This window comes from Aquarana catesbeiana, linkage group LG12 (genome assembly GCF_042186555.1).
Source record: "Aquarana catesbeiana isolate 2022-GZ linkage group LG12, ASM4218655v1, whole genome shotgun sequence".
NCBI lineage: Eukaryota > Metazoa > Chordata > Amphibia > Anura > Ranidae > Aquarana > Aquarana catesbeiana.
The window spans coordinates 13,390,833-13,409,912 of record NC_133335.1 but is presented as its reverse complement, the minus strand read 5'-3'; the positions used below and the strand labels follow the sequence as shown (position 1 = coordinate 13,409,912).

The window sequence follows — 19,080 nt, the reverse complement described above, 5'->3', positions numbered from 1 at the left end:
CTTTGCTGTAACCCCCAGCTCTGCTGATCCCCTGCTCAGTAGTAACCCCCCAGCTCTGCTGATCTCCCACTAAGTAGTAACCCCCAGCTCTGCTGATCCCCCGCTCAGTATTACTTCCAGCTCTGCTGATCTCCCACTCAGTAGAAAGCCCCAGCTCTGCTGATGTCCCGCTCAGTAGAAACCTCCAGCTGTGCTGATCCCCCGCTCAGTAGTAACCCCAAGCTCTGCTGATCTTCCACGCAGTGGTAACCCCCACCTCTGCTGATCTCCCGCTCAGTGGTAACCCCCAGCTCTGCTGATCCCCCACTTAGTAGTAACCCCCAGCCTTGCTGATCCTCTGGTTTTCTGATCCTCTCTCTCCGGTCCCCGCTCACCTCCTGCTATATTGCTCCCATGCTGCGTATCAAATGTGACATCTGCTAGTTTCTCCTGCTCCAGTCCCCCAGCTCTGCATTTAAAGTCAATGTGCATGAAAAGTCAGGCGTCCCAATACTTCTGGTAATATAGTGTATGTATAGGATAGGCTGATGTGTTGTGAGGACACAAGACTGCAGCAGAATCAGACAGATACAGATCAGAAGTTTATTCGGCATCGTCACCGTACAGGGAGGCAAAACCGACACGGAGCTCCCGTGTGACTCGTGAGTGTCGGCGTCCTGAGAAACTCTTTATATACAAAGTAAATCTTCACACTTAGAGAAAATATTCCATTCTATATCACGTTCTACAAATCTATAGGTTTCCTTTTTGGTTTCACTTGTTAAAATAAATCACAAAAATAAATTTTCGAAAACAAAAACTGCTTTAACCTCTTATCACCACAAGAGGGTGGGCTTTATCACCCACATGCCAGACATCCGTGTCCAGGGGCAGCTGAGACTGTGCTCAATGCACCCCCAGCTCTGCTGATCTCCCGCTCAGTGGTAACCCCCAGCTCTGCTGATCTCCCGCTCAGTGGTAACCCCCAGCTCTGCTGATCTCCGGCTCAGTGGTAACCCCCAGCTTTGCTGATGTCCCGCTCAGTGGTAACCCCCAGCTTTGCTGATGTCCCGCTCAGTGGTAACCCCCAGCTTTGCTGATGTCCCGCTCAGTGGTAACCCCCAGCTTTGCTGATGTCCCGCTCAGTGGTAACCCCCAGCTTTGCTGATGTCCCGCTCAGTGGTAACCCCCAGCTTTGCTGATGTCCCGCTCAGTGGTAACCCCCAGCTTTGCTGATCTCCCCTTCAGCGGTAACCCCCAGCTCTGCTGATCTCCCGTTCAGCGGTAACCCCCAGCTCTGCTGATCTCCCGTTCAGCGGTAACCCCCAGCTCTGCTGATCTCCCGTTCAGCGGTAACCCCCAGCTCTGCTGATCTCCCGCTCAGCAGTAATCCCCAGCTTTGCTGATCTCCCTCTCAGTAGTAACCCCCAGCTTTGCTGATCTCCCGCTCAGTAGTAATCCCCAGCTCTGCTGCTCCTCCTGCTCAGTGGTAATCCCCAGCTCTGCTGATCTCCAGCTCAGTGGGAGATTGAGGGCCATAGCTAGCAGTCTCTGATGAGCACCCATAGGAGAGTAGAAGCACTTCAGAGATGGAAGCTTTGTAGAGGTGAAGACATCTGAGCAGATGATTGGACCCCCCCCCAAATGTTCAGCTCAGAAGCTTAACCAAAGTGATGAGTGCAGAGAAAGCTCATCTATGTGTGTCAATCAATTGCTCAGCAGCAGCTAGAGGATTGGACCTGACTCACGTCACTCCTGGAGGCATTCAGTTGTATGCAGACTGCGTTCCCTGCCTGTAAAGCACTAATGAATGCCTGCTGAGCCAGCAACACTTTTTTAATTAACAGGAGCTTTAGGTAAAGATTTCTAGAATGGGGGGGGGGGATCCTAGTAGTAGGTCCTGAACCCTATCCATGGGAAAGCTGGATGGCCCTTGGCTCTGAATGTGCAAAGTGACATCGCCCCTTCAAGAGTTAAAGTGACCCTGTCATGAGTCAAAAAGGTGGGGGGTACCATTGATAAGTAGCTCCTTTTCTGTATACCTGTATTCACAGCCAGGGCATAAGCAGTGCTGGGCAATGGCAACCTCCCTTCTTCAATATTTCCTGGAACAATCATGCAGCAAGTGAAGTCGCTGTGAGCTCCTCTCTCTGTATCCACACTCTTATTTCCTGGTGCCCCCACCCATGTGTATGCTGCCATGGATAGGCACCAGGAAAGGTATTTCATTTTCCATATAACTAAAGCCAACACTTTATTTGGCTTTAGATAGAGTGGAGAGGGATTGGAACCTCTGTCAGGTTTGTACTGCTGTCTGTGTCCCCGTTAGGGAGATTCAAAACTCGGTTTCCACTGGTGGACACACGAAGTCCATAACGAATCACAGCCCATCGATTCCAAAGGCACCGTGTTCCAATCTATGCGACTTCAAGTGGAACTGCAAAACGAAGCGAATTGCACATGTCTAGTATACACCCCTCGCCACTTTATGTCTAAAAGTGTTGCCTTCAGTTAGACTTTAATGCAGGGGTAGGTATCCTGGGGCCCTCCAGCTGTTGTGGAACTAAATTTCCCATGAGGCATTGCAAGGCTGGCAGTTACAATTCCTCCCAGAGGCATGATGGGACTTGTAGTTCTGCAACAGCTGGAGGGCCCCCAGGTTGCCTACCCCCTGCTTTAAAACTGTCGTTATGACAGGTTCTCTTTAATTCACTAGAATAAGTTGGCCAAGGCCAAGCCTAGCAGGGGATGGAGGGAAGAGCCGTAATGACAGGTTCTCTTTAATTCATTAACATAAAGTGGCCAAGCCTAGCAGGGGATGGAATCCTCAGCTGTATCAGGTAAGAGCCACAATGACAGGTTCTCTTTAATTCACTAGAATAAGTTGGCCAAGCCTAGCAGGGGATGAAGGGAAGAGCAGTAATGACAGGTTCTCTTTAATTCATTAACATAAAGTGGCCAAGCCTAGCAGGGGATGGAATCCTCAGCTGTATCAGGTAAGAGCCACAATACATACTAGCCACCCCCCCTCCCCCTCCAGTGCACGTTGGTATGACTCTCATTTCAAGTATAATTCGGATCCTGGTCACTAGCGACCCGCCATTGTTATCGTCTCCGGCGCCAAGTTCCAGGTCCCCGAGGAAGCAGCCTGAGTCGTCGTGGCAGGATCCCGCTAAGCGCGAGGGGGAGGCGGCTTGAAGAATCCGATTCTCCTGAAGTAGCGGACCAGGAAGGGGACGGACACCACGGTGATGCTCATCCGCACGGGAGCGAACAGTTTATGGATAGCGTAGGCCAAAACGAAGGTGCTAGTGCCCGCCGCCATCTTGGATTGGACCAGAGCTTCACTGAAGCCAACTTTGAGGAGAAGCGCGGGGACATCCAGACCGCTGTAAAGGGGGGGAAAAAAAAAAAGAAAAGATGAGGAGTGGGACCTTAGGAGGCTTCCCCTTACCTATATCCATACCAGTTTTTGTAAACTATGGGGTGTCGTGAGCACAGGACCTAGCTTGCCTTGAATCATTGTCATGAAATGCCATGCTGTGTGTGGGCCTACCGCCAGCACCATAACAACCAATGGTGTTTCAGGGCCAGGACGCATGGCATCATTCACCGCCATGGTAATGGTGGCCAGCTTTTCTGCACCATGGCAAGGCTCGATTCTGATCAAGGACAAGCAGCATGCAAGGCCCACCCTCAGAATTCAGGAGAACATAGACATCCAGAACTCCTCCTCCTGCCCACCCTCAGAATTCAGGAGAACATAGACATCCAGAACCCCTCCTCCTCCTGCACAGCCTAATTGTCCCTGGCCCACCGCCAGAATTCAGGAGAACATAGACCTCTTCCAGACCTTCTCCTCCTGCCCAGCCTGACTGTCCCTGGCCCACCGCCAGAATTCAGGAGAACATAGACCTCTTCCAGACCTTCTCCTCCTGCCCAGCCTGACTGTCCCTGGCCCACCCCCAGCATTCAGGAGAACATAGACCTCTTCCAGACCTTCTCCTCCTGCCCAGCCTGACTGTCCCTGGCCCACCCCCAGAGAACATAGACCTCTTTCAGACCTTCTCCTCCTGCCCAGCCTGACTGTCCCTGGCCCACCCCCAGCATTCAGGAGAACATAGACCTCTTCCAGACCTTCTCCTCCTGCCCAGCCTGACTGTCCCTGGCCCACCCCCAGAGAACATAGACCTCTTTCAGACCTTCTCCTCCTGCCCAGCCTGACTGTCCCTGGCCCACCCCCAGCATTCAGGAGAACATAGACCTCTTCCAGACCTTCTCCTCCTGCCCAGCCTGACTGTCCCTGGCCCACCCCCAGAGAACATAGACCTCTTTCAGACCTTCTCCTCCTGCCCAGCCTGACTGTCCCTGGCCCACCCCCAGCATTCAGGAGAACATAGTCCTCTTCCAGACCTTCTCCTCCTGCCCAGCCTGACTGTCCCTGGCCCACCCCCAGCATTCAGAACATAGACCTCTTCCAGACCTTCTCCTCCTGCCCAGCCTGACTGTCCCTGGCCCACCCCCAGCATTCAGAAGAACATAGACCTCTTCCAGACCTTCTCCTCCTGCCCAGCCTGACTGTCCCTGGCCCACCCCCTTTCATTCATTGGATTTCAGTTGCTGCCATCATGGAGGCTCAGCATGGACAAGCTGTACACATTGCAACTACAATATTAATCCCATAATTAACCAGTTCTCACCTGGACACCAGAGCGTAAAATATCCCCAATGACACCAGCGATATCCCCACATGGAAGGTCACCGCCACTCCCCCGTATTCCTTGAAGACGCGCTTCAGCTGCTGCGTTTTATTCGGCTTCTCTCCGCCGCTGGCTGCGGCATCGCTGGCGGCCTCCTTGGCGGCTGGTTCGGCAGGGCCCTGTAAAGGGAAAAGTAATGAAGAGAAGTGCAGCGACTTGCGTGAGACTGTCTCCATGAATGAGCAAGGTCGCCGGTAAATATAAAAGTTCTGGGTGGCGTGAGGAAGGGTGGTTGGAACCCCTGGCAGGTTTACATTGCCATCATTGACGCCCCCCCCCCCCCCCCCCACTGGTGGAGATTAACACTGGTGACCACTGAAAGTGAAGGGATATTCAACATTCTTCCGTTGTCACCAGAACAGGAAGTGAGGGGAAATCTACCACTGGTGTCACCTGTTGGGATTTCCTCTCACTTCCTATTGGACAGGAAGGAATATCTCAGCAGGGGGATGATGAAACCTGATGATAGGTGTGCCAACTCTGCCCTCAACAGCAACACCAATTTAGGCTGGACATCCTCTTTAAATATATTTAAAATAAATGCAAAAAACTAAAAAAAAAAAAAACTGAACAGACCTCTCACTAAAATACTTACCTGCCTGTTCACAGGTACAGCTGTGTTTACATCTCCAGCAATAATAACATTCTTATGTATCGAGGATAGTCCTTTTATCAATTATATTTATAATGGAAATTAGAGATTTTTTTTAAATACAATTTTTCTTTTTTTTTCAAAATCCCCTTTACAATCCCAACCTCGAGGTTTATTCCTATATTATACCACCAAAAGAAAGCTCTATTTGTGGGGGATGGGGGGCATCAATTTTATTTGGGTACAACGTCGCACGACCGCGCAATCTTCACTTAAAGTAACGCAGTGCCATATCGCAAAAAATGGTCTGGTCACGAGGGGGGGGGGGTAAAACTTTCGGAGGTCACGTGGTTAATTGAAGAAGCTGAAGTTAGAAGCCGATCGCACAGCTGCACCATATTTTGCACTCCCCTTGTATGTCAACGCATTACTGCGCGTTATCGTTTTTTTTTTTTTTTTTTAAATAAAGTTTTTACAGAAAAAAAAAGTAAACAAAATGTGCTGCCTTGTAATACAGACAATGCACACTGGTACATGTGAATTGTACAGAGCAGAACACGCACAGAGCGCTCTGATCACATGGCGGCATACGCATATTCCTTGCGTTGGAGAGATGTGGTGAAATGCTGATCAGGGTGGAGGAGCAGATGGTCGGGGAGATATCTGGTGGTGGAAGGACACACAGCGTCTGCACTGCAGATAAAGACACAAGAAACGTTCCACCTAATACAGGGGAGGGGGCGCCAATAACACACACAGCACAATCCCATTGTACAATCTCCTTCATATCCACCACCACAGACTCCCCCACACACAGCCCCATCCGATCACTTTTTTTTACAATTAAACATTTTTTTTTTTTTAACAATTTAATTTTTACAATTTTTTATTCTACAATTTAATTTAACACTTTACATTTTTTTAGTCTACAACTGATTTTTTTTACAATTGAAACTTTTTTTTTTTTTTTACAATTTAAATTATTTGTTACAAATTTTTAATTTTTTTTTTCCCCTCACAATGCTGTTGGGAGGAGCTTTGGGGAAATATCAGGGGTGTAAAACAGACCCCTAATATCTGATGTGTTTGGGACAGAGAACGGGACACAGAGTCCTCTATCCCTATATCTACAGCCTGAGCCACACTGGACAGTGAATGGACAGACAACACTCTGTACAGAGGCTCCTCTTCATTCACACACTGAAGCGTATTAAACATGTTACTATGCTTCAGTTATGAATAGACACAGTGGGTAATCAATGCCAATCATTCCCCCCCCCCCCCCCCAACAACACTGCACACATCCCCCCCCCCCCCAACAACACTGCACACATCTCCCCCCCCAACAACACTGCACACATCTCCCCCCCCAACAACAACACTGCACACATCTCCCCCCCCAACAACAACACTGCACACATCTCCCCCCCCAACAACAACACTGCACACATCTCCCCCCCCAACAACAACACTGCACACATCTCCCCCCCCAACAACAACACTGCACACATCTCCCCCCCCCCCAACAACAACACTGCACACATCTCCCCCCCCCAACAACAACACTGCACACATCTCCCCCCCCCAACAACAACACTGCACACATCTCCCCCCCCCCAACAACAACACTGCACACATCTCCCCCCCCCCAACAACAACACTGCACACATCTCCCCCCCCCCAACAACAACACTGCACACATCTCCCCCCCCCAACAACAACACTGCACACATCTCCCCCCCCCAACAACAACACTGCACACATCTCCCCCCCCCCCAACAACAACACTGCACACATCTCCCCCCCCCCAACAACAACACTGCACACATCTCCCCCCCCCAACAACAACACTGCACACATCTCCCCCCCCCCAACAACAACACTGCACACATCTCCCCCCCCCAACAACAACACTGCACACATCTCCCCCCCCAACAACAACACTGCACACATCTCCCCCCCCCCAACAACAACACTGCACACATCTCCCCCCCCCCCAACAACAACACTGCACACATCTCCCCCCCCCCAACAACAACACTGCACACATCTCCCCCCCCCAACAACAACACTGCACACATCTCTCCCCCCCCCCAACAACAACACTGCACACATCTCCCCCCCCCAACAACAACACTGCACACATCTCCCCCCCCCCCCAACAACAACACTGCACACATTCCCCCCCCCCCAACAACACTGCACACATCCCCCCCCCCCCCCAACAACAACACTGCACACATCCCCCCCCCCCCAACAACAACACTGCACACATCTCCCCCCCCCCAACAACAACACTGCACACATCCCCCCCCCCAACAACAACACTGCACACATCCCCCCCCCAACAACAACACTGCACACATCTCCCCCCCCCAACAACAACACTGCACACATCTCCCCCCCCCCAACAACAACACTGCACACATCTCCCCCCCCCAACAACAACACTGCACACATCTCCCCCCCCCCAACAACAACACTGCACACATCTCCCCCCCAACAACAACACTGCACACATCTCCCCCCCCAACAACAACACTGCACACATCTCCCCCCCCAACAACAACACTGCACACATCTCCCCCCCCAACAACAACACTGCACACATCTCCCCCCCAACAACAACACTGCACACATCTCCCCCCCCCCCCAACAACAACACTGCACACATCTCCCCCCCAACAACAACAACACTGCACACATCTCCCCCCCCCCCAACAACAACACTGCACACATCTCCCCCCCCCAACAACAACACTGCACACATCTCCCCCCCCCCCCAACAACACTGCACACATCTCCCCCCCCCCCCCAACAACACTGCACACATCTCCCCCCCCCAACAACAACACTGCACACATCTCCCCCCCCAACAACAACACTGCACACATCTCCCCCCCCAACAACAACACTGCACACATCCCCCTCCCCCACAACAACAACACTGCACACATCCCCCTCCCCCACAACAACAACACTGCACACATCCCCCTCCCCCACAACAACAACACTGCACACATCCCCCTCCCCCACAACAACAACACTGCACACATCCCCCTCCCCCACAACAACAACACTGCACACATCCCCCTCCCCCACAACAACAACACTGCACACATCCCCCTCCCCCACAACAACAACACTGCACACATCCCCCTCCCCCACAACAACAACACTGCACACATCCCCCCCCCCCACAACAACAACAACACTGCACACATCCCCCCCACAACAACAACAACACTGCACACATCCCCCCCACAACAACAACAACACTGCACACATCCCCCCCACAACAACAACAACACTGCACACATCTCCCCCACAACAACAACAACACTGCACACATCTCCCCCACAACAACAACAACACTGCACACATCCCCCCCACAACAACAACAACACTGCACACATCTCCCCCCCCCCAACAACAACACTGCACACATCCCCCCCCCCCAACAACAACACTGCACACATCTCCCCCACAACAACAACAACACTGCACACATCTCCCCCACAACAACAACAACACTGCACACATCCCCCCCACAACAACAACACTGCACACATCTCCCCCCCAACAACAACAACACTGCACACATCCCCCCCACAACAACAACAACACTGCACACATCTCCCCCCCAACAACAACAACACTGCACACATCTCCCCCACAACAACAACAACACTGCACACATCTCCCCCCCAACAACAACAACACTGCACACATCCCCCCCACAACAACATCTAACATGGAGAGCGGTGTGTGGGATCCTCATCAGATCTATGGAGGAGCTCCGGGAGATGACATGTCTGATGTCTGTCCTCCTGACAGGTGCACTTCATGGCCGCGTCTATTTCCACCTTCTCCCCACATCACCTGTCACCTCCCTCCCTTCTCACCTGTGAGATCAGCCTGGCGGGGCCCCGGGCTGTGTACACCGAGCTCTCCGGGGTAGGCCGCATATCACCGACCTTTCCTACACACTGCAGCCGCACACCGCCCGCACACAGCACCCGGCTACCCCGCAAGGCCCAACCGCGGCACATCCGAGCGGGGAGAAGGAGGGCGGACATGACGGTCACTGAACTGTGTGATGGAGGCCGACAATACAACCATGCCGGATATCAGCCGGTCACAGGACCGACAGGTCTCCTCCTCCTCCATCATCTCCTCCTCCTCCATCATGATACCATCCCTCCTTCATCTCCTCCTCCTCCATGACACCATCGCTCCTCCATCTCCTCCTCCTCCTCTATGACACCATCCCTCCTCTTCCTTCATCTCCTCCTCCTCCATCATCTCCTCCTCCTCCTCTATGGCACCATCCCGCCTCCATCATCTCCTCCTCCTCTATGACACCGTCTCTTCCTCCTCCATCCCTCCTCTTCCTCTATGACACCATCTCCTCCTTCATCTTATCCTCCTCCATCTCCATGATACCATCCCTCCTCCATCATCTCCTCCTCCTCCATGACACCATCTCCTCCTCCTCTATGACACCATTCCTCCTCTTCCTTCATCTCCTCCTCCTCTATGGCACCATCCCGCCTCCATCATCTCCTCCTCCTCTATGACACCGTCTCTTCCTCCTCCATCTCCTCCTCCTCTATGACACCGTCTCTTCCTCCTCCATCTCCTCCTCCTCCATAACACCACCCCTCCTCCATCCCTCCTCTTCCTCTATGACACCATCTCCTCCTTCATCTTATCCTCCTCCATCTCCATGATACCATCCCTCCTCCATCATCTCCTCCTCCTCCTCCATGACACCATCTCTTCCTCCTCCTCCATAACACCATCCATCCTCTATCTCCTCCTACACCTCTATGACATCATCTCCTCCTTCATCTCCTCTTCCTCCATCTCCATGATACCATCCCTCCTCCTCCATCATCTCCTCCTCCTCCAACCCTCCCCCTCCTCCTCTATGACACCATCTCCCCCTTCATCTCCATGATACCATCCCTCCTCCTCTATCTCTATGATACCATCCCTCCTCCACCATCATCTCCTCCTCCTCCTCTTCTATGACACCATCTCCACCTTCATCTCCTCCTCCTCCATCTCCATGATACCATCTCTCCTCCATCATCTCCTCCTCCTCCAACCCTCCTCCTCCTCCTCCTCTATGACATCATCTCCTCCTTCATCTCCTCCTCCTCCATCTCCATGATACCATCCCTCCTCCATCATCTCCTCCTCCTCCATGACACCATCTCTTCCTCCTCCTCCTCCTCCATCTCCTCCTCCATGACACCATCTCCTCCTCCTCCTCCTCCATGACACCATCTCTTCCTCCTCCTCTTCCATAACACCATCCATCCTCTATCTAGTCCTTCACCTCTATGACACCATCCCTCCTCCATCTCCTCCATAACACCATCCATCCTCCATCTCCTCCTCCACCTCTATGACACCATCCCTCCTCCATAACACCATCCATCCTCCATCTCCTCCTCCACCTCTACGACACCATCCCTCCTCCATAACACCATCCATCCTCCATCTCCTCCTCCACCTCTATGACACCATCCCTCCTCCATCTCCTCCATGACACCATCTCCTCCTCCTCCATGATACCATCCCTCCTTCATCTCCCCCTCCTCCATCTCCTCCTTCATGACACCTCCATCTCATCCTCCTCCTCCTCCATGACACCATCCCTCCTCCATCTCCTCCTCCATGACACCATCCCTCCTCCTCTATGACACCATCTCCTCCTTCATCTCCTCCTCCTCCATCTCCATGATACCATCCCTCCTCCATCATATCCTCCTTCTCCATGACACCATCCCTCCTCCTCCTCCTCTATGACACCATCCCTCCTCCATCTCCCCCTCCTCCATCTCCTCCTTCATGACACCTCCATCTCCTCCTCCTACTCCATGACACCATTCCTCCTCCATCTCCCCCCTCCTCCATCTTCTCCTCCATGATACCATCCCTCCTCCCTCCATCTCCTCCTCCTCTATGATACCATCTGTCCATCTCCTCCGCCTCCATGATACCACCTGTCCATCTCCCTCCATCTCCTCCTCCTCCATGATACCATCCCTCCTCCCTCCATCTCTTCCTCCTCCATGATACCACTTCTCCTCCCTCCATCTCTTCCTCCTCTATGACACCTTCCCTCCTCCCTCCATCTCCTCCTCCTCCATGATACATCTCTCCTCCCTCCATCTCCTCCTCCTCCATGATACCATCCCTCCATCTCCTCCTCTTCCCTCCACCATGATATCATCCCTCCATCTCCTCCTCCTCCTTGACACCTTCCCTCTATCTCCCCTTCTCCCTCCATGATATCATCCCCCCATCTCCTCCTCCTCCTCCATACTATCCCTCCATCTCCTCCATGACACTTTCCCTCCTCCCTCCATCTCCTCCTTCATGATACCATTCCTTCATCCTCCAGGGTGTTCCTTCCACAAGAACCCAGGGTGTTTCTTCGACAAGGGCCCAAATTACATCCCTGGGAATTACAGACCATTTAGCCTAACATCAATAGTATGCAAGCTCTTGGAGGGGATGATAAGGGACTATATACAAGATTTTAGTAATGAGAATGGTATCATTAGCAGTAATCAGCATGGATTCATGAAGAATCGTTCTTGCCAAACCAATCTATTAACCTTTATGAGGAGGTGAGTTGCCATCTAGATAAAGGAAGGCCCGTAGACGTGGTGTATCTGGACTTTGCAAAAGCATTTGACACAGTTCCCCATAAACGTTTACTGTACAAAATAAGGTCCGTCTGCATGGACCATAGGGGGAGGACATGGATTTAAAACTGGCTACATGAGCGAGTTCAGAGGGTGGTGATAAATGGGGAGTACTTAGAATGGTCAGGGGTGGGTAGTGGGGTTCCCCAGGGTTCTGTGCTGGGACCAATCCTATGTATTTTGTTCATAAATGACCTGGAGGATGGGATAAACAGTTCAATCTCTGTATTTGCGGATGATACTAAGCTAAGCAGGGCAATAACTTCTCCGCAAGATGTGGAAACCTTGCAAAAGGATCTGAACAAATTAATGGGGTGGGCGACTACATGGCAAATGAGGTTTAATGTAAAATAATGCATTTGGGTGGCAAAAATATGAATGTAATCTATACACTGGGGGGAGAACCTCTGGGGGAATCTAGGATGGAAAAGGACCTGGGGGTTCTAGTAGATGATAGGCTCAGTAATGGCATGCAATGCCAAGCTGCTGCTAACAAAGCAAACAGAATATTGGCATTAAAAAGGGGATTAATTCCAGAAATAAAACGATAATTCTCCCACTCTACAAGACTCTGGTCCGGCTGCACCTGGAGTATGCTGTCCAGTTCTGGGCACCAGTCCTCAGGAAGGATATACTGGAAATGGAGCGAGTACAAAGAAGGGCAACTAAGCTAATAAAAGGTCTGGAGGATAGTAGTTATGAGGAAAGATTGTGAGCACTGAACTTATTTTCTCTGGAGAAGAGACGCTTGAGAGGGGATATGATTTATAAATACCGGACTGGTGACCCCACAATAGGGATAAAACTTTTTTGCGGAAGGGAGTGTAACAAGACTTGTGGCCACTCTTTAAAATTAGAAGAAAAGACATTCAACCTTAAACTACGCAGAGGATTCTTTACTATAAAAGTGGGTGGATGTGGAATTCCCTTCCACAGGCGGTGGTCTCAGCGGGGGGCATCGATAGTTTAAAAAAACTATTAGATAAGCACCTGAATGACCACAACATACAGGGATGTACAATGTAATACTGTCACATAATCACACACATAGGTTGGACTTGATGGACTTGTGTCTTTTTTCTCGAATCGTCTTCCAGGGCAGCATCCGAGAGATAGGCTCCTCCTCCCTAAAACAGGAAACACATTAGTCCACCATTATAAATTTCACACTCTTACCTGTGTGCCTCAGTTGTTTGTGTTTCCTCCGGACCCACAGGAGCTGCAAGAACGTTTGTTATTTTATTTTCACCTGTCTCTGTGCTTGTTGCAGGAGACCCCCTGCCAGCATCCCATACAGCCCAAGGGGCTTTGGGAGGGCGAGCAGGCGCAGCACTGGGCAACATTGCTCAAAGCCTGAGATTTCGCCCCTACTGAGGGGTCTGCAATCATCCCCCCAGGCTGCAGGAGGACTCTGTCATCCCCACCCCATGCCGCTGTTTAGGCCTGTGTATGCTTCCGCAAGCACCCCCCTCTGGCTTTCTGCAGAATCTGGAGCCCGCCAGGGGGGATGGATACATGCATAGATGGGCGCCCCCCCCCCCCGCCGACCGCTGCCGCCGACCGCTGCCGAAAACCTCAGCAGCAGAGGGTCTAGCAGGGAGGGGTTTGCATCTTCTAAATTAGGTCCCTGGTGGCTGCGGCTGTCCCCCCAAACGAATCCGCCGCTCTCCGGGCGGCGCAGCAGCGTCCTCACCGCCACAGGCCGCTACAGGAAGTCGGGGGTGTACCAAGATGGCGCCGAGGAAGTTCCGCTTCCGGGTTGGCGGCCATTTTCCCGTAGTCTATCTACTGCGGAGATAGAGCAGGGACACCTAGGGGCGGGAAGTTTAAAAAAAAAAAAAAAAAAAAGAGAAAGAAAACAGAATACAAATAGCAAATTTGTTCAATGCTACCCTTCACTACCAGCACAGTTACTCTACAATACAGCGGCATGTGCAGGTGTGTCCACCAACCTGCACGGGGTCAGCCGGGGGCGGGGCCGGAGCTTATGCAGGAAGCAGATAAAAAGGCCTCTAAGCAGAGGATCCTGGTGGCTGATCATGTCTGACGCTTCCCCACCCTGCCCTGCAGATCCTGCAAATCAGGACAGCTCCAAGGTAAGCCAGAATATTCTTGAATTATCTCTGTCTTAACCTCTTTACTGCCTATCTACAGGCAGTTCCCTTGACCACCTAAACTCACGGGGTTTTTTTTTTGTTCTCTATGCTCGCTTGCAGGCAAAGACCCCTGAGGAAAGGAAGGCTAAAGGCAAAACATGTGCCTCATGCAGCCACAGGCTTTCCCCAGATTGGAAAAAGCCCCTGTGTCAGAAATGCTTAGACAAAATGGTGGCAAAAGAATCACAGGGATTTTTGAAAGACCTGCTCAATTCTTTTAAGAAAGAAATTCAGAGCACCATGGCACCACTACGCTCAGCTATAGAGAAATTAGAAACGCCAGCAAGTGTCGCTCAGGCCAGTATCCCATCTACCAGCGGAACACACATTCCAAGGGAGAACAAGGTACAGGCAGAACAAGAGGTGGATTCAGATGAATCTGAACAATCTGAATCAGAAGACGGTATCTGTTCAGACTCAGAGGAGGAAGATGACACGACAGACTGCAACCTGTTTCCTTCTGAGGACACAGACAGTCTTCTCAAAGCCATCACTGACACTCTAGGCATTAAAGAACAGAAAACCGCAGAACTCACTATGCATGACAGAATGTACAAAGGGCTCCAGCCCAAGAAGCCAAGAACGTTCCCGGTACACCAAACACTTAAAGACATAGTCAAAAAGGAATGGGAAGACCCAGAGAAAAAGCTTTTCATCCCCGCCACAATCAAACGCAGATACCCGTTTGCGGAAGCAGACACTAAATGCCCCAAGGTGGATGCCTCTCTGGCAAAAATCACGAACAAATCGGACTTGGCTTTTGATGACGCAGGTACCCTCAGCGACCCCATGGACATGAAAATAGAAGCTCTCCTGAAAAGGGCTTGGGAAGCAGGGGCGGCAAACCTAAATCCGGCTATTGCTTCCACCTGCACAGCCCGAACCTTGCTAATCTGGCTAACCCAGCTGCAAGATCTATTGGAGAACGACACACCCAGGGAGGAACTAATTAAAACCATCCCCACACTAACTAGAGCGGCAGCTTTCTTGGCATATGCTTCAGCAGAAACTGTCAGAATATCCTCTAGGACCACGGCACTACTAAACTCGGCCCGCAGAGCCCTGTGGTTAAAATCCTGGGGGGGGGGATGCACCTTCCAAGAACCGTTTATGTGGCATACCATTCACTGGAGACCTACTGTTTGGTCCCGAACTAGAAACAGTCCTGGATAGGACTGCAGCAAAAAATAAGGGGTTCCCTCAAACCAAGAAGAGACAAGGGAAGGCGCCCTTTCGGCATTTCAAGAAATTCAATAAGCCAGGGGCAAAAAAGCACTGGGGTCAACAAAACAAGAAAGGCAAAGGTGAATTCATCCTCAAGCCTAATACCCAAAAGAACAAAAAACAATGACTGCCTTCAGGTGGGGGGCAGATTGGCGGCTTTCTCCCACCAATGGGAGGAGATAACAGAAAACAAATTCATACTGCGCACCATAGCGGATGGTTACGCAATAGAATTCTCCAACCGCCCCCCAACCAAATACTTAGCGACCATGCTACCCAAGGACAGCAATCAAGCAAAGGTGTTTCTAGAAGCCCTACAGAAACTATTAGATCAGAAGGTGATTTGTCACGTTCCCCAAGAGGAGGAACAAAAGGGCTTCTACTCACACATCTTCGCAAAAAGAAAACCATCAGGCAAACTAAGGCTGATACTAAACCTCAAACCACTCAACCGAGGAATAAGATACAAGAGATTCAGAATGGAATCTATCTATTCAATCAGGAACATCCTACCGCAGGAGACATTCATGGCAACACTAGACTTACAGGATGCCTACCTACATGTCCCCATAAGGAAGGATCACCAAAAGTTTCTAAGGTTCGCAATCCAGGGGCCAGCAGCTACGCTGCACCTACAGTACACAGCTCTCCCCTTCGGAATCTCCTCAGCTCCAAGAATATTCTCAAAAATAATGGCGGAAGCGCTAAAAGGTCTAAGACAGGAGGGTATTGGAATAATACCATACTTAGACGACCTCCTGTTCTTTGCGGACTCAGCAGCAATCCTAGAAAACAACCTGCGCAAGAGTATGATCTATCTGCAAAACCTGGGATGGTTAATAAACGCAGAGAAATCGCAAATGATCCCAAGCCAGAGAGTAGTGTACCTGGGATACGTGCTGGACTCCAGACTGTCAAAAATTTTCCTAACAAAGGAAAAAGACGTAAAAATGACATAAGCAATTACGTCCCTGTTAAGGAACCATTCCACAATGATCAGACACGGAATGTCCGTACTAGGACTGATGACGTCTTCCATTCCAGCCATCACCTGGGCACAAATTCACATGCGACCCTTACAGAACTACATTCTGTCCCAATGGGATGGCAGGCAAGCATCCCTAGAAAAATCCATTCCCGTCCCCGCCACAGTCAAACAAACACTCCACTGGTGGCTCAACCCACTTCGGGTCATCGAGGGGCGCAGATGGGCTCAAGTCAATCCAGTCAGCATCACCACCGATGCAAGCGCCCTAGGATGGGGAGCCCACATGGAAGGGCGGTTCTCGCAAGGGAAATGGACACCCAAATGGGCACAAGCCTCCTCAAACTTGAGAGAGCTGAAAGCTGTGGGGGAAGCGCTAAAAACCTTCAAGCCAGCATTACAGGGGAAGGATGTAAAGATACAATCAGACAACGCAACGACAGTCGCATACCTAAACAGACAAGGGGGCACAAAATCCCAAAAACTGATGAGACTGACACAATCTATCCTACTGTGGACAGAAGTGAACATAAGATCGATATCCGGTATTCATCTAAAAGGAACAGACAATACAGTGGCAGATTTCCTGAGCCGGAAAACGATAAAACACACGGAATGGTCGCTAAACCAAACAACCTTCACTCAAATCACCCAGAAGTGGGGAATACCCGAAGTAGACCTATTTGCTTCCAGGGCGAACGCAAAATCTCCGATATTTTTCTCCCTGGACCCTACAGATGGCAACAGCGGGGTGGATGCTTTCAACCAAAACTGGAAATGGCATCTGTGCTATGCATTCCCTCCAACTGCCATAATCCCAAAAGTAATCCAAAAAATCAAGGCAGAGAAAACAACAGTAATACTAATAGCACCACACTGGCCCCAGAGAGCATGGTTCAGTCATTTAAAAAATCTCAGCATACAACCTCAGCTGACACTGACGGACCGCCCGGATCTACTGTCACAAGGCCCAGTCAACCATCCGAACCACAAAATCTTGAAGCTCTCGGCTTGGTTACTGAGAGGGTAAAACTCCAGAACAAAGGCCTGTCAGACAGAGTAATCAACACCATCTTAAACAGCAGAAAGCCGGTAACGAGAGCCATCTATGAGAAAATAAGGAAAAAATTTGTTTCTTGGTACGAAGACAGACCAATCTCCAACGGTGGGATAATTCCAATAGTTTTGGACTTCCTACAAGATGGTGCAGACAAAAACATATCACCAAGTACCCTGAAAGTACAAGTTGCAGCACTTTCCTCGGTCATGGATACTAGACTAGCGGAAGACCCGCTGATAAGACGATTCCTCATAGCTCTTAAAAGATCCAAACCAGCCAAATTGTACAAAACTCCCACCTGGGACATGGGCACAGTACTTAAGGGCTTTCTTTCCCCTCCGTTTGAACCTATCGAGGACAGCTCAGACAAAAACCTCACGTTAAAAACTGCGCTCCTTCTGGCCTTAGTATCCGCCAGAAGAGTGAGTGAGATCCAAGCGCTATCTTCAATAGAACCATACTGTCTAATACATCTGGACAAGATAATTCTCTCTCCAGATCCGGCCTTTCTACCCAAGGTCTCTTCTACATTTCACAGAACCCAAAACATCGTCATACCCTCACTTCCAACAACCATGGATAGTAGGAAAAGAAACATTTACAGCAAACTTGATGTAAGGAACACGCTCATAGCGTATCTCGAAAGAACAAAAGAATGGCGTAGAACGACCTCCCTCTTCATCCTCTATGCAGGAATCAACAGAGGGAAACAAGCTTCAAAAAGCACCATCAGCAGATGGATAAGGATGGCCATACAGATTACCTATAAGGCACAGAATCTCACTCCACCTAGTGAAATCAGAGCGCACTCAACTAGAGCCTGAGCAACCTCGGCCGCAGAGAAAGCAGGGGCAACTCCGGAGCAGATCTGCAGGGCAGCGACATGGTCGAGCTTCAGTACTTTCGCTAAGCACTACCGCATAGACCAGCTGTCTGACCAAGACCAAGCATTTGGTCGTAAAGTGCTCCAGTCTCTAACCCCACCCTAGTAAGTATTGCTTGATATATCCTCTCGGATGCTGCCCTGGAAGACGATTCGAGAAAACAGAGTTAGGTACCTGGTAACTCTTTTTCTAAGAAGTCTTCCAGGGCAGCACTAGTTCCCACCCTTGAAACAACAAAAACCAGGTACAGAGGGGGAGCTTGCAGCTTACAGGGAATTCCTTCGGTGCTTTAACATAACTGAGGCACACAGGTAAGAGTGTGAAATTTATAATGGTGGACTAATGTGTTTCCTGTTTTAGGGAGGAGGAGCCTATCTCTCGGATGCTGCCCTGGAAGACTTCTTAGAAAAAGAGTTACCAGGTACCTAACTCTGTTTTCAACCTCACCTACTATGTAACTATGTAACAATAACCCAGGGTGTTCCTTCAACAAGAACCCAGGGTATTAATGCAACATGAACCTAGAATATTCCTGTGTCTAGAACCTAGGGTGTTCCTGCAACAAGAACCCAGCATATTCTGGCGACAAGAACCCAGTGTATTTCTACTGTACATTCCCTATTCCACAACTCCTCATTCCGTATTCCATGCTGTACATTCCCTATTCCAAAACATCTCATTCTATATACCATACTGTACATTCCCTATTTCACAA

At 50.5% G+C, this 19,080-nt stretch overlaps 1 protein-coding gene across 1 annotated transcript; it reads right to left on the bottom strand.

Moving 5' to 3' along the window:
* Positions 1-568: 568 nt before the first annotated feature.
* On the bottom strand, positions 569-9,601 carry FAM210B (family with sequence similarity 210 member B). Its single transcript, XM_073607247.1, has 3 exons — positions 9,237-9,601; positions 4,680-4,858; positions 569-3,368 (listed from the first exon to the last, which is right to left on the bottom strand). Exons 1-3 carry the CDS (start codon positions 9,408-9,410, stop codon positions 3,152-3,154), a joined length of 570 nt encoding a protein of 189 aa, XP_073463348.1. The 5' UTR covers positions 9,411-9,601; the 3' UTR covers positions 569-3,151.
* Between the last annotated feature and the right edge of the window lie 9,479 nt (positions 9,602-19,080).